This window comes from Hippopotamus amphibius, chromosome 6 (assembly GCF_030028045.1).
Source record: "Hippopotamus amphibius kiboko isolate mHipAmp2 chromosome 6, mHipAmp2.hap2, whole genome shotgun sequence".
Classification (NCBI taxonomy): domain Eukaryota; kingdom Metazoa; phylum Chordata; class Mammalia; order Artiodactyla; family Hippopotamidae; genus Hippopotamus; species Hippopotamus amphibius.
In genome coordinates this window covers 26,055,968-26,074,294 of record NC_080191.1, presented here as the reverse complement: position 1 = coordinate 26,074,294, position 18,327 = coordinate 26,055,968, and the positions used below count along the sequence as shown (strand labels likewise).

The window sequence follows — 18,327 nt, the reverse complement described above, 5'->3', positions numbered from 1 at the left end:
TGAGGTACACCTGCCAATGGTTGTTGGCCCTGGAAGCCCTGTGTTACCACATCTCAGGATAATAGTGCCTGGAGCTTAACGATAAATGTTGGTTGACACATTGACTGATTACTTTAATAGAGGCTTCTAGAACTGCTGTTGGAAAACAGTGATAGCTGGCCATAGGGTGAAGGCAGTGGGTAAAATAGTTGTCATATCAGCTATGAACTTCAGAAGAGAAAGGTGGGAAAAGAGAAATAGGAGATGGGCATTGATAAAAGGTGAGGTTATTAGGAATGAGGAGAAGATAGAGAAAGGAAACTAAGGCAGTCACATGTCATTCTCACAGGCTGGTTTTTTTTTTAATATTAACATTTTATTTTTTTATTTTTTTAAATCTTTATTGAAGTATAATTGCTTTACAGTATTGTGTTAGTTTCTGCTGTACAAGAAAGTGAATCAGCTATATGTATGCATATATCCCCACATCCCCTCCCTCTTAAGCCTCCCTCCCAACCTCCCTTTCCCATCCCTTTAGGTCGTCACAAAGCATCAAGCTGATCTCCCTGTGCTCTGTAGTAGCTTCCCACTAGCCATCTATTTTACATTTGGTAGTGTGTATATGTCAATCCTACTCTCTCACTACGTCCCATCTTCCCCTCCCCCCAGTGTCCTCAAGTCTGTTCTCTACGTCTGCATCTCTATACCTGCCCTGCCGCTAGGTTTATCAGTATCATTTGTCTAGATTCCATATATACGTGTTGGCATACGGTATTTGTTTTTCTCTTTCTGATTTACTTCACTCTGTATGATAGACTCTAGGTCCATCCAACCTCACTATAAATAGCTCAATTTCATTCATTTTATGGCTGAGTAATATTCCATTGTGTATAGTACCACATCTTCTTTATCCATTCATCTCACAGGCTGTTTTGATGTTGCTATTTTCACATTATGACCATTTTAAATTTTATATACATTAGAAAGACAAAGCATTAAATTTTCAGCTTGTAAGAAGTACCACATAATAAGCATAGCAGGATATCTTCAACCACATTTCCAACCCTCTGTCCTCCGGTCACACATGGAGATGGAGGAGTGAGTCTGAGAGATGGGCTGGGGGTCAAGAATGGAGTAAGAATGCCTACTGTGCATTTTACTAGGAAATTAAAAGGCCAAAAGTTTAATATCTGCCTTTAGACTAGCTTGAACATATCTATGGCTTATTATTGCTATATCAGAACTTCATCTAAGGCCCAGGAGAGCAATATATCTTTGTGTTCTCTGTATATGTGTGTGTAATGCAGTGGCTTAAAACATACTCTAATTCAATTCAGGCAGTCAGGAAGTCCAGGGGATGTGTCCATTCACTTAGATTTTGTAGAAATCTCTACCTTATCATGAAGATTATCGTGGCTATGTTGCTTTATAACTGAGCTTATCTTTTGGATGAGGAAAACCCAATCATGAGGTCACTTTATTGCTGATGTAGCAATAAAAGAAGTACACAACCAAACAGAGAATTCTTTCTGGTTGGATTCTGCTTTCAACCACTGATCACCACATTCATTTTATTTTTCTTCTGCGGGGATTTTGCCTGAGAACTTGGAAGAGCAAGGCTCACAACTGGATGTGTCGGTTGCAGATGCTACCAGAGTATGTGAATAGAGACTAGCATGTAAATAGAGAGTGTCATGGTAGGGGACAGAGGGAAAAACAGTAATAATCAGTGCATCCCACTGATGCAGCCAAGCCTGGATCAGGACACTCCTTCCAGTATGTCACTTCATCTGTTGTCTCCATCGCTCCTATACCTTCCGTGTCTTCCTCTCTGCTGTTTCTCCGTAGTCTGTAAGCGTACTTAAATGTTTCCAAGCCAAAAAGAAGAAAAACAAATAGCCCTGTTTTAATCCTGTAGGAAACGTTTTTAAGGGTGTTCCACACTCATGGTCTTCCTTTTTCTCACTTCCTATTTACAACTCAATCCAAACCCATACCAGCTGGCTTTTGCTCAGAACCCTCCACTCAAACAGCCCTTGCAAAGCCCACCAATCTCCATATTGCCAAACTCAACAGATATTTTCCAGACCTTTTCTTAATGGAGTGTTTATTCTATGTTTGCCACTATTGATCATTATATAGTCTTGAAACTCCTTACTTCCTTAACTTTCCTCTTTCTTTGCTCTCAGCTTTGACCATCAGTCTCCTTCATGAATACCTTCTCTGTGTCTCCTCTTTAAACACAGGATTTTCTCTGGGATCTTCTTTTGGTTCATGGCTCTGCTTAGTCTATAAATTCTCCCTGGGCAATAATTGTGACAGTTTTAACCAACACCTTATCTTAAAACCATCAAGGACATATTTCCAGCCTTTATAGTTCGCCTGAATTTTAGACCAGAAATAGGCCAAACTAGGCATACTCCAAAAGCATCCTCAAATCAATGTGCATATAATGATTATGTTTCTTATTAGACTCCAACATTATATCCCTCACAGAAACATACCACTTCCTGCTGTAGTTTTTTTTTTTTTTTTAAAAAACAACTTCATTTATGTACAGTCAGATATAAAGACATCTCTTTGACTCCTGTGCATATATTTCCTCAAGATTAGGGCGTAAAAGTCAGGCTAGTATGCCAGACATGTTCTGCCCATGGCAGGGCCAAGGAGAGGATTGTCACTTGAAAGTGGGAACACTTAAATGGATGACAGACAACACTGGACCCACTGACCAAGGGCATTCTTCTAGCCCTGTACTAGCTCTGGGAATGGAAGAGGGAAATTTGAAGCAGGGTCCCTTTTGGAGTCTCCTTATGAAGATACTCTTCAGGTATCAAAGCTAAACTTCCGCCCCCCAAGTCCACTTCCTGTCCAGTTCCTTTGCTTCCTGCCCTCCCAAGTAGGACATTCTCCTTTGTGTCTAAACCCCTCCCCAACTCCCCCAGGAAGTCCCGTGATCCACAAGGCAGAGGCCTCCCTAGCAGCGGGCAAAGCAGGTACAACTTACCCTCTCCCTCACACGTGGCTGGATACTGACTGAGGCCCTGTGTCACGTGGATCACAAATACCCCACTGGGAGCCCTAACAGTTAAGAATCTGGGAAGTACGGGAGAACACATCAAAAAGGGGAAGGATGGGTTCCCCTGATGCCCAGTATCACAGGGCATCTAAAGCACATTTTTCTGAGCCAACCAGCTGAAGGATCACTGCAGCTAAATACAGATAGAGAAGCAACACAGCCAGGCAAACACCCACCAGAGCCAGTGACAAAGAGCAGTTTGGGGGTAGGGGGAGAGAAGGGGAGGAGTCTTCAGAGCCCCAGCCCCAATCCCCTCTGCCACTGGCTACCCTTGCTCCCCACAACTCCCTGGGTTTTGAAGTGAGGAGGGGGACTACAGGCTGAGGTGAAAATACACAAGGACAGCCAAACAAAATAAAACAGAACTAGCATCAGCCTCCCCCCGTACCCCACCCCAGGAGAAATACCCTCATTGTGACTAGTATTTATGAAAAATCTGTAAGAGACTATTCTATGTAGTGGCTCTAATCCCACACACACAGCAGCTGCCTGTGTTGGGAACTTTTCAAATCCGTGATTGCGGGAACAAACGGCATTTTCAGCTTCTCATGGTGCCTGTGCAGACTTTACCAAGACTGTGGTTCAGTCCCAGTCACATTTACCTTCTGTCTTAAATCTAGAATGGGTGAGGGAATGGAGGGCAGGGGAGAAAGGTGCTCAGGTGCTAGATAAAGCTTACTCATCAGCAGCCTATTGACTCCACCACTGTTCCTTCTCTTTGGTCTGTCTAGAACAGTGACTATAAATTAGGAAAAACAAAATTATGCTGGCCCGTGGGAAATAACTGGGGCAAAGAGGCAGGGAGGAAAAGGGCACTGGGAAGCCCTGCTTCAAGACTGAAGACAGACAGACAGACAACCACCCAGACTGCTTAAGTGTCACAGACAGCCCCCCACCCCAAGCTCCCTTCCAGATATCCCCATAAATCATTTGGGCACACTCCCTCTAGGAACTGCAATTTCTGTCTCCCACCTATCCCTAAGGAGCTGACCCTGTGGAGAGGTGTGTGTGTTGTTTTGTATTTGCCAGAGGCCCTCGCCCTAGCTGCTCCTGCATAGGTCCCTCGGCCCCTGATATGGGATGAACACAGCCCCAGATGCTCGAGAGCCAAGGAGGTCAGACTGGGACAGCCTCCCCACATCCACACCCTGGGATCCGAGCTTGCTTGGTTCTTGCCATCTTGCAGGATGACGTCCCATGTGGAGGGAGATACACAGTGCCTCTCCATCCCTGGGGTGGGGGGAAGGGACTTTGCTGGGACTCTCGAGTGGGGGGAGGGGAGAGGGAAGCAGGGTCTAAACCCTCAGGCTCCCGTGCAGGTCTGTCTCTGTCCCAGACGAGCTGCTATCAGAGTCCATTTCGGCGTTCTCATTATGGAGCCTCTCGAGCACTTTCTGACGAATCAGTCCCAGGCGCATCAAGAGGGACTGGTAGTCAAAGTGGCCCCGTTTCTCTCCGAAAGGGTCCTGCATAGTCTGGCCTTGAAGGTGCAGGCGATCTCTGCAGGCCACCTCATAGAAGTCATAATACTCCAGGAAGGACTTCTCCATCACTCCTCGTAGGGGTTCAGGGCAGGGACACTTTCCTTCCATCATATCACAGACTGCCACTCTGATGGTCTCATGCCGAATACATTCATTGTAATTTTTGCTGTCTCCTGGATGTCTCTCCTGCTCAAAGCCAGGTTCATTGTGATAGGGGTTCTCAGTCATCAGCGACTGGATGGAGATGAGCACGGAAGAGATGCTCTGGGCTGGGCTCCAGGCAGGGCCAGTCCACGTACCTAGAATACTCAAGCAGACTTTCCCATTGCGGTAGAAGTTGGGGTTAAACCTCACTGTGTTATTGCCCGTTGTCATCAGTTTGACCCGAGGTGGGTGGATGGGATAGTCGGGCGGACACCGAAACACGAACAGGAAGAAACCCCCTTCATAAGGAGTGTCAAATGGGCCTGTGATCAATGCATGAATCTTAGTCATGTCAACAGTATCAGGGACAACGAACATTCCTGGAGGAGGCTCCTTATAAATGGACATGATATCCCGCTTGATCCGGAGTAGACACTGCGGCGCGGTTCGCTCGCCGTCCCAGTCGGAGCTGAGTGTGGGGTCCCAGTGGCTAAGCAGTGCGGCCCCGTGGGCAGCGGCCGAGGGCGGGAGCCCGGGCAGCGGAGCCAGGCCGCTCCCCGGGCCCCCGGCCCCACCCGCCGCCGCCGCCGCGGCCCACACATCCGGCAGGAAAGGCGGCCCGAACCCGCCGCCACTGCCGCTAACGCCAACAACACCGGCGACGCCGCTCGCCCCGGGGCCCGCCGCCCCGGCGCCTGCCGTCGCCGTCGCCGCCTCCTCAGTCGGACTCTCCGCCATCGCTCCTTCGCTTCCGGGACTGCTCGGCAGCACGTCCGCCGACCAGAGCGGCCGCTCCTCCCCGAGCTCCCGCACCACCGAGAGCCGGGCCAGAGTCCCTGCTGTAGTTCTTAATTGGCTAATGGCATCACCACATACCAAGTCTCCCGGATCAGCCCTTTTCTCTCCCATCACTCTTACCACCACCTCCATCTTCCATATCCAATTAATCAAGCCTTGTCTTTTCTTGTTTTTAACCTATTGAACTCATGACAAGAGTTCAGGCCTTAGCTATGTTTTTAAACCTGGAATATTGTAGTATCTTCCCCACTAATTATACAGGTTGTAGTAACCCAAGGAATTCCATGCACAGCTCTTCTGTGACATATGAGCTTCCTCCCATGAGTTACCTGTACTCTAGCAGACCCATGAACACACAGACCTACCTCAAAAGACCCAGTCAAAGCAAAAGCATTATATATATAGTATAATATATATAATACTTTTTATAATACTAAAAAAGTATTATATATTGTATTATATATAAAAAGTATTATATATTGTATAATATATATAATACTATTTACAATACTATAAAAAGTATTATATATATAATATATATATACATATACATATATATAGGTACAATAATATAACTTAGAAAAGTCCTTGATTGTTGAACATTGTTGTTTGCACTGACCTTGGGTGGAAAACTGGATTTTATTTCTTCACAGGGATATGCAGAAGATGTGTCTGGATCATTCTTTTTATTTAATGGAATGTGTGATACATCTATCCTTGAAAGCAGAAGGCAGATGAGTTGCTAGGCTATTGAGAGGTGTGTTTGCATGGATAAATAATTTCAAGGGAGGAAGCCATGTGTTTACAACCTCATCAATATTAACTGAACTTGAAAGAGCGAATTGTGACACTGACATTGATAGGGGATCAAATCATGACCCCACAGTGCCTGAATTTCACTAAGCGTGGCTGCTTAATGGCATTTAGCCTCACTTCAATTCCTGTGTTCCCAATGATACATTGTGTTCATGTCTCTTGCCTAGACTATTGCCATATCCTCATGGATATATGGATATAGATGTTTGTGTTTCAGAGGTCTTTTTTGGCAATTAGGACAAGACTATTTTGTGATTGTCTATCTGAAAGGAATCGTAAAGCAGTTTCTTCTAGCATTCAGCATGAATGTTAATGTAATATGTTAAAAAATGGTTAAAGACAGTTTGGGTGATACAAACAAATTTTATTTAACATCTCATGAAATGGACAGTCTCCATTCTAAGAACTGCAAAATGACAAGGCAGGACGCTTTTATAGGAGAAAGAATAAAGAACAAAGAAGTATAGAGCTAAGAGTTGACTTGGTGTTTTAGGATTGGCTGACTGGTTATATCGCATTTCTGGTCAAGCAGAGTATTTACAGAGACACTAAAGTTATCTAACTTTCAGTTTGCTGACATGACACCATGGGCAGAGGTGACTCCATCTTGGACCTAGAAATTATTTCAATAAATGTATTACATAGGGATGTTGTGAGGATTAAAAGAATTCATCCAGTGTCTGTATTATTAATATTTGGGAAATAACTTCATTTAAGAATATTTAAACAGTTTAGTCATTTCCTAAGAATTTGATTTGGAACACTTTTAGTGTGACATTCCTTTTCCTCACCTCCAAAATTTAGGCAGGTAGCAATCACTGTGGGATATGGTCATAACCTAGGCATGCCAACTCCCAGACATGCTAAGAGCTGGCAGGATGTTACAGCGGTTTTGTCTCCTGGATATCAGACATGCTGAAAGTAGCTGGGAAATTTAGTCCATCATCTGGATGATTCCTTATGTTAGAAAAAAAAAAAATCAAAGGTATATGTTTACATGTTGGGGTTCAATGAAAACAATGCTGAATTAAAAAATATTCTAGACCATATTATTTCCAGTGAACCAGGAAATCATTATCTTTTTCTTTTTTTTTTTAAAGTTTAGCAGACACTTAAATATTCAATAGTAGGGAATTGGTTAAGTAAGTTATAGCATGTCCATATGAAGAAATTCTATACAGCTACCAAAAACGTTCTGTCAAAGAAAATGAAATAGCATGAAAAAAAGGTTTGTATAATACTAAGTGCAAACCAGCATGCACAAAGAGATGCCCTCACATCACATGTGTATATAGGCATGTGCATGTGTGAAAATTATGTTTATAGATTTTATTTATAAAAGGTAGGATTATATGTAGATTACCCCCCATTTTACATTTCTAAGCATCTTTGGCTTTTTCAATTAGAAAAAATATTTAAATTTCTGTAAAGAAGCAAGACATTCTTTTCCATCCTAACAAAATCATTTATTACTGCCTAACTGACCTCCCCAGAGATATAAACATTTGCTGAAACTTAAATAACCCTTTGACTCTTAATAACATATTTTATTCAGCTCACTGCTGAACTAACATCTGTGGGTAAAGTTTTAATTTTTGAAACTGAATAGGCGCGCTCCTCTTATGATTTATTTTTTTCTATTGTCATTCAAGAAATAATTATGAAATATTTAAATTTAGTAAAAAGTACACGGAACAATATAAGAGACATCAATGTATCCATCACCAAACTTTAAACCAATATATAACATTTTGCCATATTTGTTTCACATCTTTTTTAAAGAAGCAAAGTATTTAAGGTATTATTGAACCTTCATCCAGTCTTATTCTTCTGCTTCCCTCCCCGAAGGTAATCATTACACTGAAAATAATACATATACCTCCCAACCACATATTTTTACTTTTACCACATGTGTGTACCTAAAAAATAAATAGTTTTGTCTTATGGTTTTAGATTTACATAAATGTTAAACTTTACTTATTCTTTTGAACTTGCTTTTTACACTTAACATGATCTTTTCATGATTTATTCCGAATACGTGTAGATTTAATACACTAATTTTGCCTAAATATAGTATTCCATTGCGTGAATTCTTCTTTTGCTTATCCATCCATCTATTGATGGTCATTTAAGTTGGTTCTGATTTTTTTCCTTTTACAAGTAATGCTAAGAACATCCTACCACCTTTCTACTTGAGCAAAAGTGCAAGAATTTATTTACGATGTATATCTGGATTGCATGACTTACAAAGGCATCTTCCAAGCCTCCCCAGTCAACCAATCAATGAATTAATCAACATTTACTGAGGGCTTAGGCTATTTAAATAGATAACTAGATCTTAGTTCTTAGAATGCACTTGTGTTTCAACTCTATGATTGAAAATAAAATAAAATCTAAAGACAAAAAAAGTAGCACAATTTTCTTCTCTAAGGAATGCTTCTGATTGGTGACTATGCCAGGACAAGCCCAACCTCAGTAAATTTTCATACCTTGTGCAGTTCTGGGCCCCTGTTAGATGACCAGCCTGGCTCTGACCTCATTATGTTATTTGATACATAGCATCTTGAACCTAAACGTGATTATTCATTTTGAATTTAAAGGTGTTTATTGCATGCAGTTTTAATTAAATATGTATCTACTGTGGAGATACATCAAAAAGTCTAACAGTTGCCTCAACCACCCCAGAGTTTATAGTCTAGTTCAGGAGACAGCAAACTAATGTAATAAGTATCATGTTGGAAAAATATAGGACGTAAAGGGCACGTATAGGAGGGATCCTAACCTGTACTTTGGGGTTTCAGGAGTGATTTCTTAGAGAATGTAAACCTATACTGGAAGGTTGAGTAAGAATCAGTCACACACAGAAGAGGCAGAAGGAACAGGAAGAGAGTTTATTGTATTTATTAAATTCCTATATATTAACTTTTTAAAAATCTCAAGCTTAGACTCAGTTAAACCTCTATCTGCCTATATGTCACTGAGGTCTATCAAGGTCTATTTCTTCAGTCTTTCAATATCACTTTGTCACACATTAGGAAGACTGATAAATGAGCCAAAAATTTCCATTAAATAAGGCTTCCTTCAATGTTGTTTATGTCAAATGCTAACATCCTGAAATATTTTAGAGCCATTAAATCTATTGATTTTTATAAGCACTTCATCTCTATTGACCATTTATCATTCATATTTCTTCACTTTCTACTCTGACCACAAAATATAAAGGAAATCCCAGTACCTACACAGTGATTACTTTTGACATCTAAAAATCCTCGGAAGCTTCCAATTGCAGACAAAGTTCCAAAGAGCATATACATTATATTGATTAATATCAGGTCCAAGCAGGAAAAGTGAAAAAGCCTTAGACCTGTGCTAACGAGTTTGGGCCCTGTTCCGAGGTCAGAGAGGAACCAGAGGACAATCTTGAGCAGCAGTGCAGTTTGTGTTGAAGGAAGCTCCCTCAGGAAGTGATGGAGAACCTGATCAAGTTGAGGCTAATACCATAATCCTAATAAGAGATGAGAGTCTGCACTGGGGCATTGCCTATGAGGGTGAGGTGGAGATGAGAGCTCAGAAAGATAACCAGAAGGAATAGAGTGACTAGAAGAGGGGGCAGTGAGGGGGAATTTAGGATGTCTTCCAGGTTTCTATAGTGATGAGAGGGAAAACATGGTGAGAACACAATGCTAAACTTTGGGTGCCTGCAGAACATCTTGGAGGAAATGTTCAATAATTAACAACTGGATGTTCAGCTCAGTAGCTTGGGAGAGTGCTTTTTGCTGGGGTGGGTCTCCTTATAATAATAATACAGAGAAGAGAAAGCTTGTCCCTAATTTTGCAGTTATGAGGGCATTAGAAATATCCAACACGTTAATAATTTCTGACTATAAATTTAACTATTTACATTTTTAAAATACTAATTTAATTGACTTTTAATGGGGAATAAAATTAATCAATGAAAAATATTTTCTTCCTAATAGAAATTTTCACAGGAAAATCTCATATTTTTATGACTGTGTATTATAGATCTGAAAACAAAGGCAATCAGACTGAAATAAACATTGGCAATTTCCTCCCAGAATTATTGATTCATAGAGGAAGAATCTGCATCATTGTATGAAGCCAGCAAAATATGTATAAAGACAAATTATTTTAAGATATTGCTTGTAGTCGTGTTGTCATATCTAACAATCAGATCATATTGTACTCTGTGGATGTCATGTCTCTAAAACCATATTGGAGTAGTTAATGATTTGCTATGTTTTATTTTTTTCCTTTACTTTTACCCAGTAAATTCTTATTTAACTACACCAGCCTAGGTTATCTTGCTAGACAACTCTAGCAATAGAGCAGTCTACATTACACATAAAGACATACAAGAACAGTTTGCATTGCCTTCATGTAATGCAAACTGATTCCATGGGATTTGAACAATAACAATAATTAACAACAGTCACCATTTATTGAGTCTGTGCAAAGTGTCAGAAACCATCATGCTAAATATTTCATAAGCATTAGCTCAATTAATCCTCACAAAAACCTTTTGTGGTAGCTAATATTATTAAGCCCATTTTACAGACAAGAAAACTGAGTCTTGGAGAAGTTTTTTAACTTGTCATACAGCTAATGTGGCTTCAAACGCAGATTTGTCTGACTCTGTCGTGTTTTAAATTGCTACATATTTTGTCTCTGCTTTGAAATCCTATTTATGTTACTCCTGTCTTCATAGTATAACAGAAACTTGAACAACCATGTCAATGCTCACTTCAGTATAAAGATAAGTCTGAGATCCTTGGGGTGGTTGCTTTCCTAGGATAACTCTAGTCTATCCCACATCATCTTGATCTTCTTGGTCCCTGCTGCACTCTCTGAATCTTTGATGGCCACATGTTCTCAAATGCAAGGAGCCCACAAAAAGCTATACAGGAGTTTCACTAGGGCAAGTCACTTAGCACTGAAGCATGTGTCAAAGACAAGCTATTCTTCTTGGTTTCCAGAATTCACTAGTCAATTCTTGGCCTCTTTTCCCTTATGCTCCCTGGGGAACATCAGGATGTGAGAGAATCACTGATATGTCAACACGTTCTCTTTCACTGAAGGATCAGTGTTTCCTAAGAGGGCTTTCTCTGCTAGTTTGATGTCCAAGTGCCTCTACTCCCTGAGGCAACTGAATACTCAACTTCCTGTAAAAACGCATCAGGGACCATCTTTAGGTACATATCCTAGGCGAAGTTTCTTTGGGGAGTGGAGAGTTGAAATGAATATTATAAATTGTAGAGATATCCAGACGAGGTGTAATGAGTGAAAAACAATACATGTGTTGGAAGAGGGGATGGCAAATAACACAAAATATTACCCCCAAAATTCAAAGGCAAGAAATCCTGCCATTTTGCAATATAAAATATGGAAACAGTTCTGTTTTCCACAGAGGTCATGTATAAAGCATTAATAAGCTAAAGTACACAAAGCTAAATGACAAATCTTGATTAACAAACTGCCCATGAAGCTCATATTTGCCTCGGTGTGTTTAAAGATGCTTGAGGGCTATAAATCTCTGACCCTCATTCTATTGATTGGTAAGAGCACCATCCTTGTTTTTAACTAATAAAAACAATGGTTTCTGTTTACTTTAGAGCAGGTATCATATTGAGTAGTTAATTTTTCACTTTTGTAAATGTGTTCCTTACCCAATTCTTACTCGAAGACTCTACAACATCTATTTTAAGAAAAGAGGTGAAGTCACCACATCACACTGAGAAATCTTGATTTTGACCTTCTCTTTACCTTTAGTTCCCTTCAGCTTTAGGCTTAACATTAATCATGTGTTCTTTACACTTCAATTTTTTTTGATTATTGAGTTATTTTGTTATTGTTTTCCAGAGAAATAACTAATAGTTTCCTCAAAAAAAAAAAAAGCTTCCCATGCTATTAGAGAGGCTTTTACTAGAACCCCTGATGTAAGTATAAAAGGTTCAAACTAAATGAATGGTCAATTTTATCTTCATAAACATCTGCATGAATATGATTGAAACTATAGACATTAAAAGAGAAATTTGCGGAAAGATTAGAGATCTCTCCAACTGGATTAGATTCTATAAAAAAAACTAAATAGATTATTTTGTTCATTCTGGAAATAGAATACTTTTAAAATGGGAAACATTTCTACCATAGTATTATGTAGTCAAGATCAATAAAAATTAAACACTATTTATAAGATTTTGATATTAGAAAACTAATCAAAGACTTTTTTACCAATCAGAACAGAGATAAAACCTTATTTTGTAATCAGATATCGAAATTAGCAAGTAGATTGTTCATTGGAGTCTACTTAAAACTATCAGTCTTTCCCAGCCATTGCTAATGCCTGTAATCAAGGAGTAACTGAAATTTATTTTCTTTTCATTTAATCAGTGTGCTTTTGGAACAGACAGGTTGTGTTCTCTGCCATTTACAAACTCAAGGATTTAATTTAGAATTCAATAATTGAATGAGATAGTATAATGACTTTTATATAAATTCATCATTTCTTATCTTTCCCAAAGCACAAAATGTCCTGTATGCCATAATCATTAATGTTTACTTTTCTGGAAGGTTTTTGTTTAAATTTCTATAACTCACCTAGGATTGTAAATCTGCCTTCAAAAACAGTATGAACAGTTTACTACTCCAGGCCTTCTAAGAGCTCATAGGTGTTATTGTGAGACTTGTATGACAATTAATTTCACTCCCTTTATACTCAGGTTTATAGAGAAATCTAACTACCTGTAATATCCCTTTCCAGGAAGTTTGAACATACTCTCATTTGCCTCCTGCTTTTTTGAAAAGGTGGAACTTTGGGTCTGAGTTTCAGAATATATATCAAAGTTTTTTTTCTTTCTTTCTTTTTCTTTCTTTCTTTTTCTTTCTTTCTTTTTCTTTCTTTCTTTCTTTCTTTCTTTCTTTCTTTCTTTCTTTCTTTCTTTCTTTATCTTTCTTTCTTTCTTCTTTCTTTCTTCCTTTCTTCCTTCCTTCTTCCTTTCTTCCTTCCTTTCTTCCTTTCTTTCTTTCAGATTTTTTGATGTGAACCATTTTGAAAGTCTTTATTGGATTTGTTACAATATTGCTTCTGTTTTATGTCTTGGTTTTTTGACTGCCAGGTGTGTGGGATCTTAACTCCCCAATCAGAGATTGAACCCTCATCCCCCCTGCATTGGAAGGTGAAGTCTTAATCACTGGACTGCCAAGAAAGTCCCCCTTTCTTTCTTCCTTCCCCCTTTCCTTCTTCCTTCCTTCCTTCCTTCCTTCCTTCCTTCCTTCCTTCCTTCCCCCCCTCCTTCCTTCTCTTTTTTCTTGAGGCTGTGAGGTGAGAGGAGAGAGAATGCACCATCTGGGCTGACTTTCAAAGACTGGCAGTACCTTTGTCCTATTCTTGTGGACTGTGTTTGTATAAGCATTAATCAGTTGTTCAAAACCATAATCAGTGAACCTCTAATTTATTGCTTATCAAGTTTTTCTGAAGAAGAGGAAACACATACTCCTGTGGACTCAGTGGTGTAGTCAGAGCTGCTACACCCTGGATGGCTAAATGGAGCCCATGTCCTTTAAGGGTTCCCAGGGCAAATTTAAATGGAAAGAGGGGCTTCTGGCATTGTTCCTCACTGATCGGAATGGCACAGCCACAGCTCTGGGGTTGTCTCAGCATCCCATTAGAGGGGCCCACCCATTGCTACCTATTGGACCCCTCTCCCAACTCAGCTTCTTTCTAGCTCTCCTTCTTTTCTTTCTCTCTGCTTCTGGCCCTACTCCTCTGCCTGTTTTTTTCTCTAGGTTGTGTGTATGTGAGTTTCTCAGTCACAGTTCCTGATGAGATGATCTGATTAGTTAGATAACATTTAATACAGATTGCCATTACTGAGCAAAATTTTGGGGCAATCTCCTCACAGCCTAGTGGTCTACCTCTATTTCTCCATAGAGTGTTACTGGCTTTTGAAGTGGGCCAGTTCTTCAGATATCACCTACACATTGCAGGATATTCACATCCCTGGTCCTGACACTAAATGCCAGTACACCTGCCCTCTTTAGGCACCATACTAATGAAAAATACCCCCCTCCCCATTTCCAAAATAAGCTTTTGACCAGGACAACCTTGAGAGTCTCATGGACTCTTCTGTCTCAAAGCAGAAACAAAGAGAATGATTTTACATCACAACTGTAATTGAAATTTAGTTTAAATTATTAAAACAAAACAAAACAACAAACACTTTCTGACCTGAAAGTGTACTTCGGAACATATAACTGAGGGTAGATCTAATTTTTCTTAGTGCAACGCTACCTGGAGAGAAGAAAATAAACCAGATCCCTTCTGATCTGTGATTCTGTGTTAATGACGTAGCTGGGCTTTAGTTTTTCTTCAAGTTGTTACAAAACAGGCTCTTGGTCCCTGAATTGTATTAAGAATCCACCAAATAAATTGAAACATTCATTTTTCATGTCTTTTATATTTAGTAACCACCATAAGATTTGAAAGGTAGTGCCCCAAGAATTGAGTTATAAACATAGCATTTTAAAAATTTTAACCTTAATTTTGCAATTCATATAAGTATTAGCTTGAATGGGTCACTTCTTTATAATTGATGCTCCAGAACTTCTAACAACTGTTTGAAGAATGATTTATTTACTTTTGAAAACATAAAACCTAGGCAAGATCCTCTTAACTATATAAATTAACCTAAAGAATAACAGAAAATGCCTTAAGCAGCCAAGCTTTAGATCCATGAAGGAAACAATTCTTAAACAAAGAACGTAGCTGATGGGCAGAAAGGTATTAAATGTCTCAAGCTCCTTTTGATAAAATTAAAAATGCTGTCACCATTAATTCGTGCCAGAATATCACTGCCTCTCCAGGGGCATTTGGAAATATAGGAGTTGTTTCTGGTCGTCACAAGGCTGTGTCAAGGAGTACGTTGGTATTTAGTGTTTGAGGCCAGGAATACTAAATCTTGGGCAATATGCAAAATAGTTCTCCAAAACAAAGAACTGTCCTGCCTGAAAGCCAATGGTGTCTGCCTTGAGAAACATGGTAATAACTCTAATACTGATAAACTCAAGCCCACTACCTGGGGAAAAGAGCAAGTTAGGCTTCTGGTCATCAAAATTTAGCACCTTCCTGTGATGGACATGAAACCCAGACACTGCTCACTTGTCTTCTGAGCTTCTCCCTGCTCCGATCACTTGCCCTCACTTTAAAAGGGCAGGAGGGAATATCAATATAGTGTCAACTATTTACACTGAAATGCTTTGCAAATAGTGTTAAGGAAAACTTTAGAGCTGCTAGTGACATATTCCTTTTTTATTCCTTCTATCTAGTCAGTCACCAATGCTTCAAAGTAGTCTTTGAAATGATGCTCATGTTTCTTTGAAATGATGCTTGTGCTTCTTTCTCTCTCTCCCTCCTCATTCACTCTTCTTCCCCATGTCTCTGCTCTTATCTGCTGGGTATCCCCATGGCAGAAACAACCATCTGGAGTGGCCCATTCTTAGGCTAATTCCTCTCCTAACAAGTCCACCTCCTCCCCGCAAATGCTGCTAGATGTTTGCTAAACATCATTTCTCCACCTTGCTTTTTACTCAGAAATCTTCAGTTGAGCTTCTACTTCCCATAACCCCTTCATCATTACATCAAAACTTATTAAAGTTTTGTCTTTTTCATCTTTGTATTTTTTCATCTTTTTCATCTTTGTATTTTCCATTGTGTCTGACATGAAACACATGCTGAATATATATTTAATTACTATAAAATGGAAATTTGGTTCTCAGTTTTTGAGATTTATGTCCAAACACTTCTTAAAGCTGTTTTGTTTTCTGCTTCTCCAATCCAAGCCCTTATTAATTTCATTTCCTTTGTGCTTATGAGATTACCATAGCAAAGAATAGGACACTTAGTTTTCTATTACTCATAATTTGTTATTGTTGCAAAATATTTCTGCTAATTAATTAGCTCATAAACTACATACTACTGAGCAAATGGTAGCAACACACCAACAAGTCCACAGATAATTGTTTATTGCTTGCTGAAACAATTCCACAGTTTGTCTCCACCAAATTACATCATGATGTAAAATGGGTGTTTGGGGCTTACAGATCCTTTTATAATATATCTGGGGCTTACAGTATAACCCAATCCTTAATACAAATAATGGAAGACCTGTCATAAGACTATAGGAGAAACCTGGAAAGTTAATGGAAGTTTCCCATTATAGGCCATGAGTCTTACAACAGACCTTTCAGTTAAGACATATGAAAAAGAAAAAGAAACAGAGCTAGATAAGTGGCGTATCAAATTGTATTAGTTTATATGTAATGAATCTTTCACTTCTGAGTTTGTTTTTGCATCCAGATGACCCTGAACACTCATTCACTGTCAGTTTCTCAGCAAAGTTCTTGACTAAAGACTGCTTCCACATCTGTAGAAGTTCCAACAGTCTACAAATCACAACTTCTTGATATTTATACGCATGGATCTGTTATGCACGTGTTTTAGAATTATTGTTTTGACTAACCAACTTTACTCTTTAATTTGATATACAAAGGAGCTTTGCCGGCAAATCCCCAGCATTCTTTAGAAAAAGTACCAGCCCTGAGAGCAACCAAGCCCTTAAAAATATTTCCATACTTTATTTCTTCCTATCTTTTTTATATAAAGAAGAAAAGCATTTCTAATCTCCATTCAGTTACATAGACTTGGAATACCGCTACGTAACAGAAATCATCACACTAATGCACAGAAACTGAAAGTCAAGCCACTTTGGTCGAGGCTGAATTGAATTAAGTCTTGATCTTGTAAACATTTCCATAGGAGGTAGCCGTACACATTTGACTTTCGTCAAATAAGGGATAGTAAACAATCATTCTGCGATCCTAATAAATTAAAGGTATTTTAAAGGCATTAAATACATGTTTCTCTTTTTTAAAAACCAAAAGTGAAACAGCACACAGATTTTCAATAAATTAAGAAGTGAAATATTAAGTATTCATAGTTGAAATGTCTGCATCTTCAAAGCTCCACTGGTTCCATTTGATGATGTTTGAAACTATGATTAACAACGAGACCACATTCTAAACAATTTGTGTGCAAGGCAAACTCTGCAAGTATTTCCATTCACTATGGAGTTGTTCATAGTTCTATACCAGTGACCTGAAAAACAATATCCTGCCACTGGATATTCCATTTTCCTTCTCCGATGGCAGTCTGAGTAGACGGGATTTGAATGGTAGAGATTTTTAAAGTTTCAACGCCCACCCAACATTGCTGACTTAAGTGCCTCCAGCCGCTGTTCCCATGAACACAGTGTTGATTGGTGGTAGAGAGGATACCATTTCTCTACCATTTGCTCCATGGGAGTCCAGGGTTTCCTGAGCTGGATATTGACTGGAAGTTCCATACATACACTGAGATGAGGAGGAAGGAATTGGGGTTTGCAAGCTGGATGCTGTAAGGGAAAATATAATCAGCAGTTGAAAATTGACTATTTTCTTTTTTCTGTGCCACTCACTTTTAAGCCTTCATATTTACTTGTGCACTGAGCACATATATCTGTACTAAATTTGAGTGTGGATGGTTTCTCAGAGCAATCCTCATCTTTTCTTCCATCTTCCCCCTTGCTATTCTCCCACAAATTTTCCTTCTTCAACACATTTCACAAAGAAGACTCAATTTCAAACATAAATTCAGACAACTGTATTACCAAAATATACCCCCAGTCTACCCTCCTTTCCATCTGCACCTCCACAACTACAGTTCAAACCACCATCTTCTCTTACCTGGACCAACACAGCAGCCTCCTAACTAGTCTCACGACCCTCACGTTTGTTCGCTCCACTTCTCACCCTGCAGAGAGCGGCCAGGATAATCTTGCAGAAATGTATATCAAATTGTCTCTCTTCTCAAATGCTACAATGACGTCCCATTACTCTCAGAACAAAATCCAAGCTCCTTGCCCTGGTTTGTAACACTTTAGGTGAATTGGTCTCTGCCTTCTAATTTATTTTACA

The 18,327-nt window shown here is 39.4% G+C and overlaps 2 protein-coding genes across 2 annotated transcripts in view; both read right to left on the bottom strand.

The window, feature by feature from the left end:
* Positions 1-2,520: 2,520 nt before the first annotated feature.
* On the bottom strand, positions 2,521-5,457 carry LOC130856094 (ubiquitin-conjugating enzyme E2 Z-like). Its single transcript, XM_057740293.1, has one exon. It carries the CDS (start codon positions 5,422-5,424, stop codon positions 4,354-4,356), a length of 1,071 nt encoding a protein of 356 aa, XP_057596276.1. The 5' UTR covers positions 5,425-5,457; the 3' UTR covers positions 2,521-4,353.
* A 12,132-nt stretch (positions 5,458-17,589) lies between these two features.
* The window catches only part of RFX6 (regulatory factor X6), a 49,274-nt gene continuing 48,536 nt past the window's right edge, over positions 17,590-18,327 (bottom strand). Inside the window, exon 19 of the mRNA XM_057740158.1 lies at positions 17,590-17,765. Coding sequence (XP_057596141.1) covers positions 17,590-17,765 — 176 coding nt within the window. The remainder of the gene's footprint in view (positions 17,766-18,327) is intronic.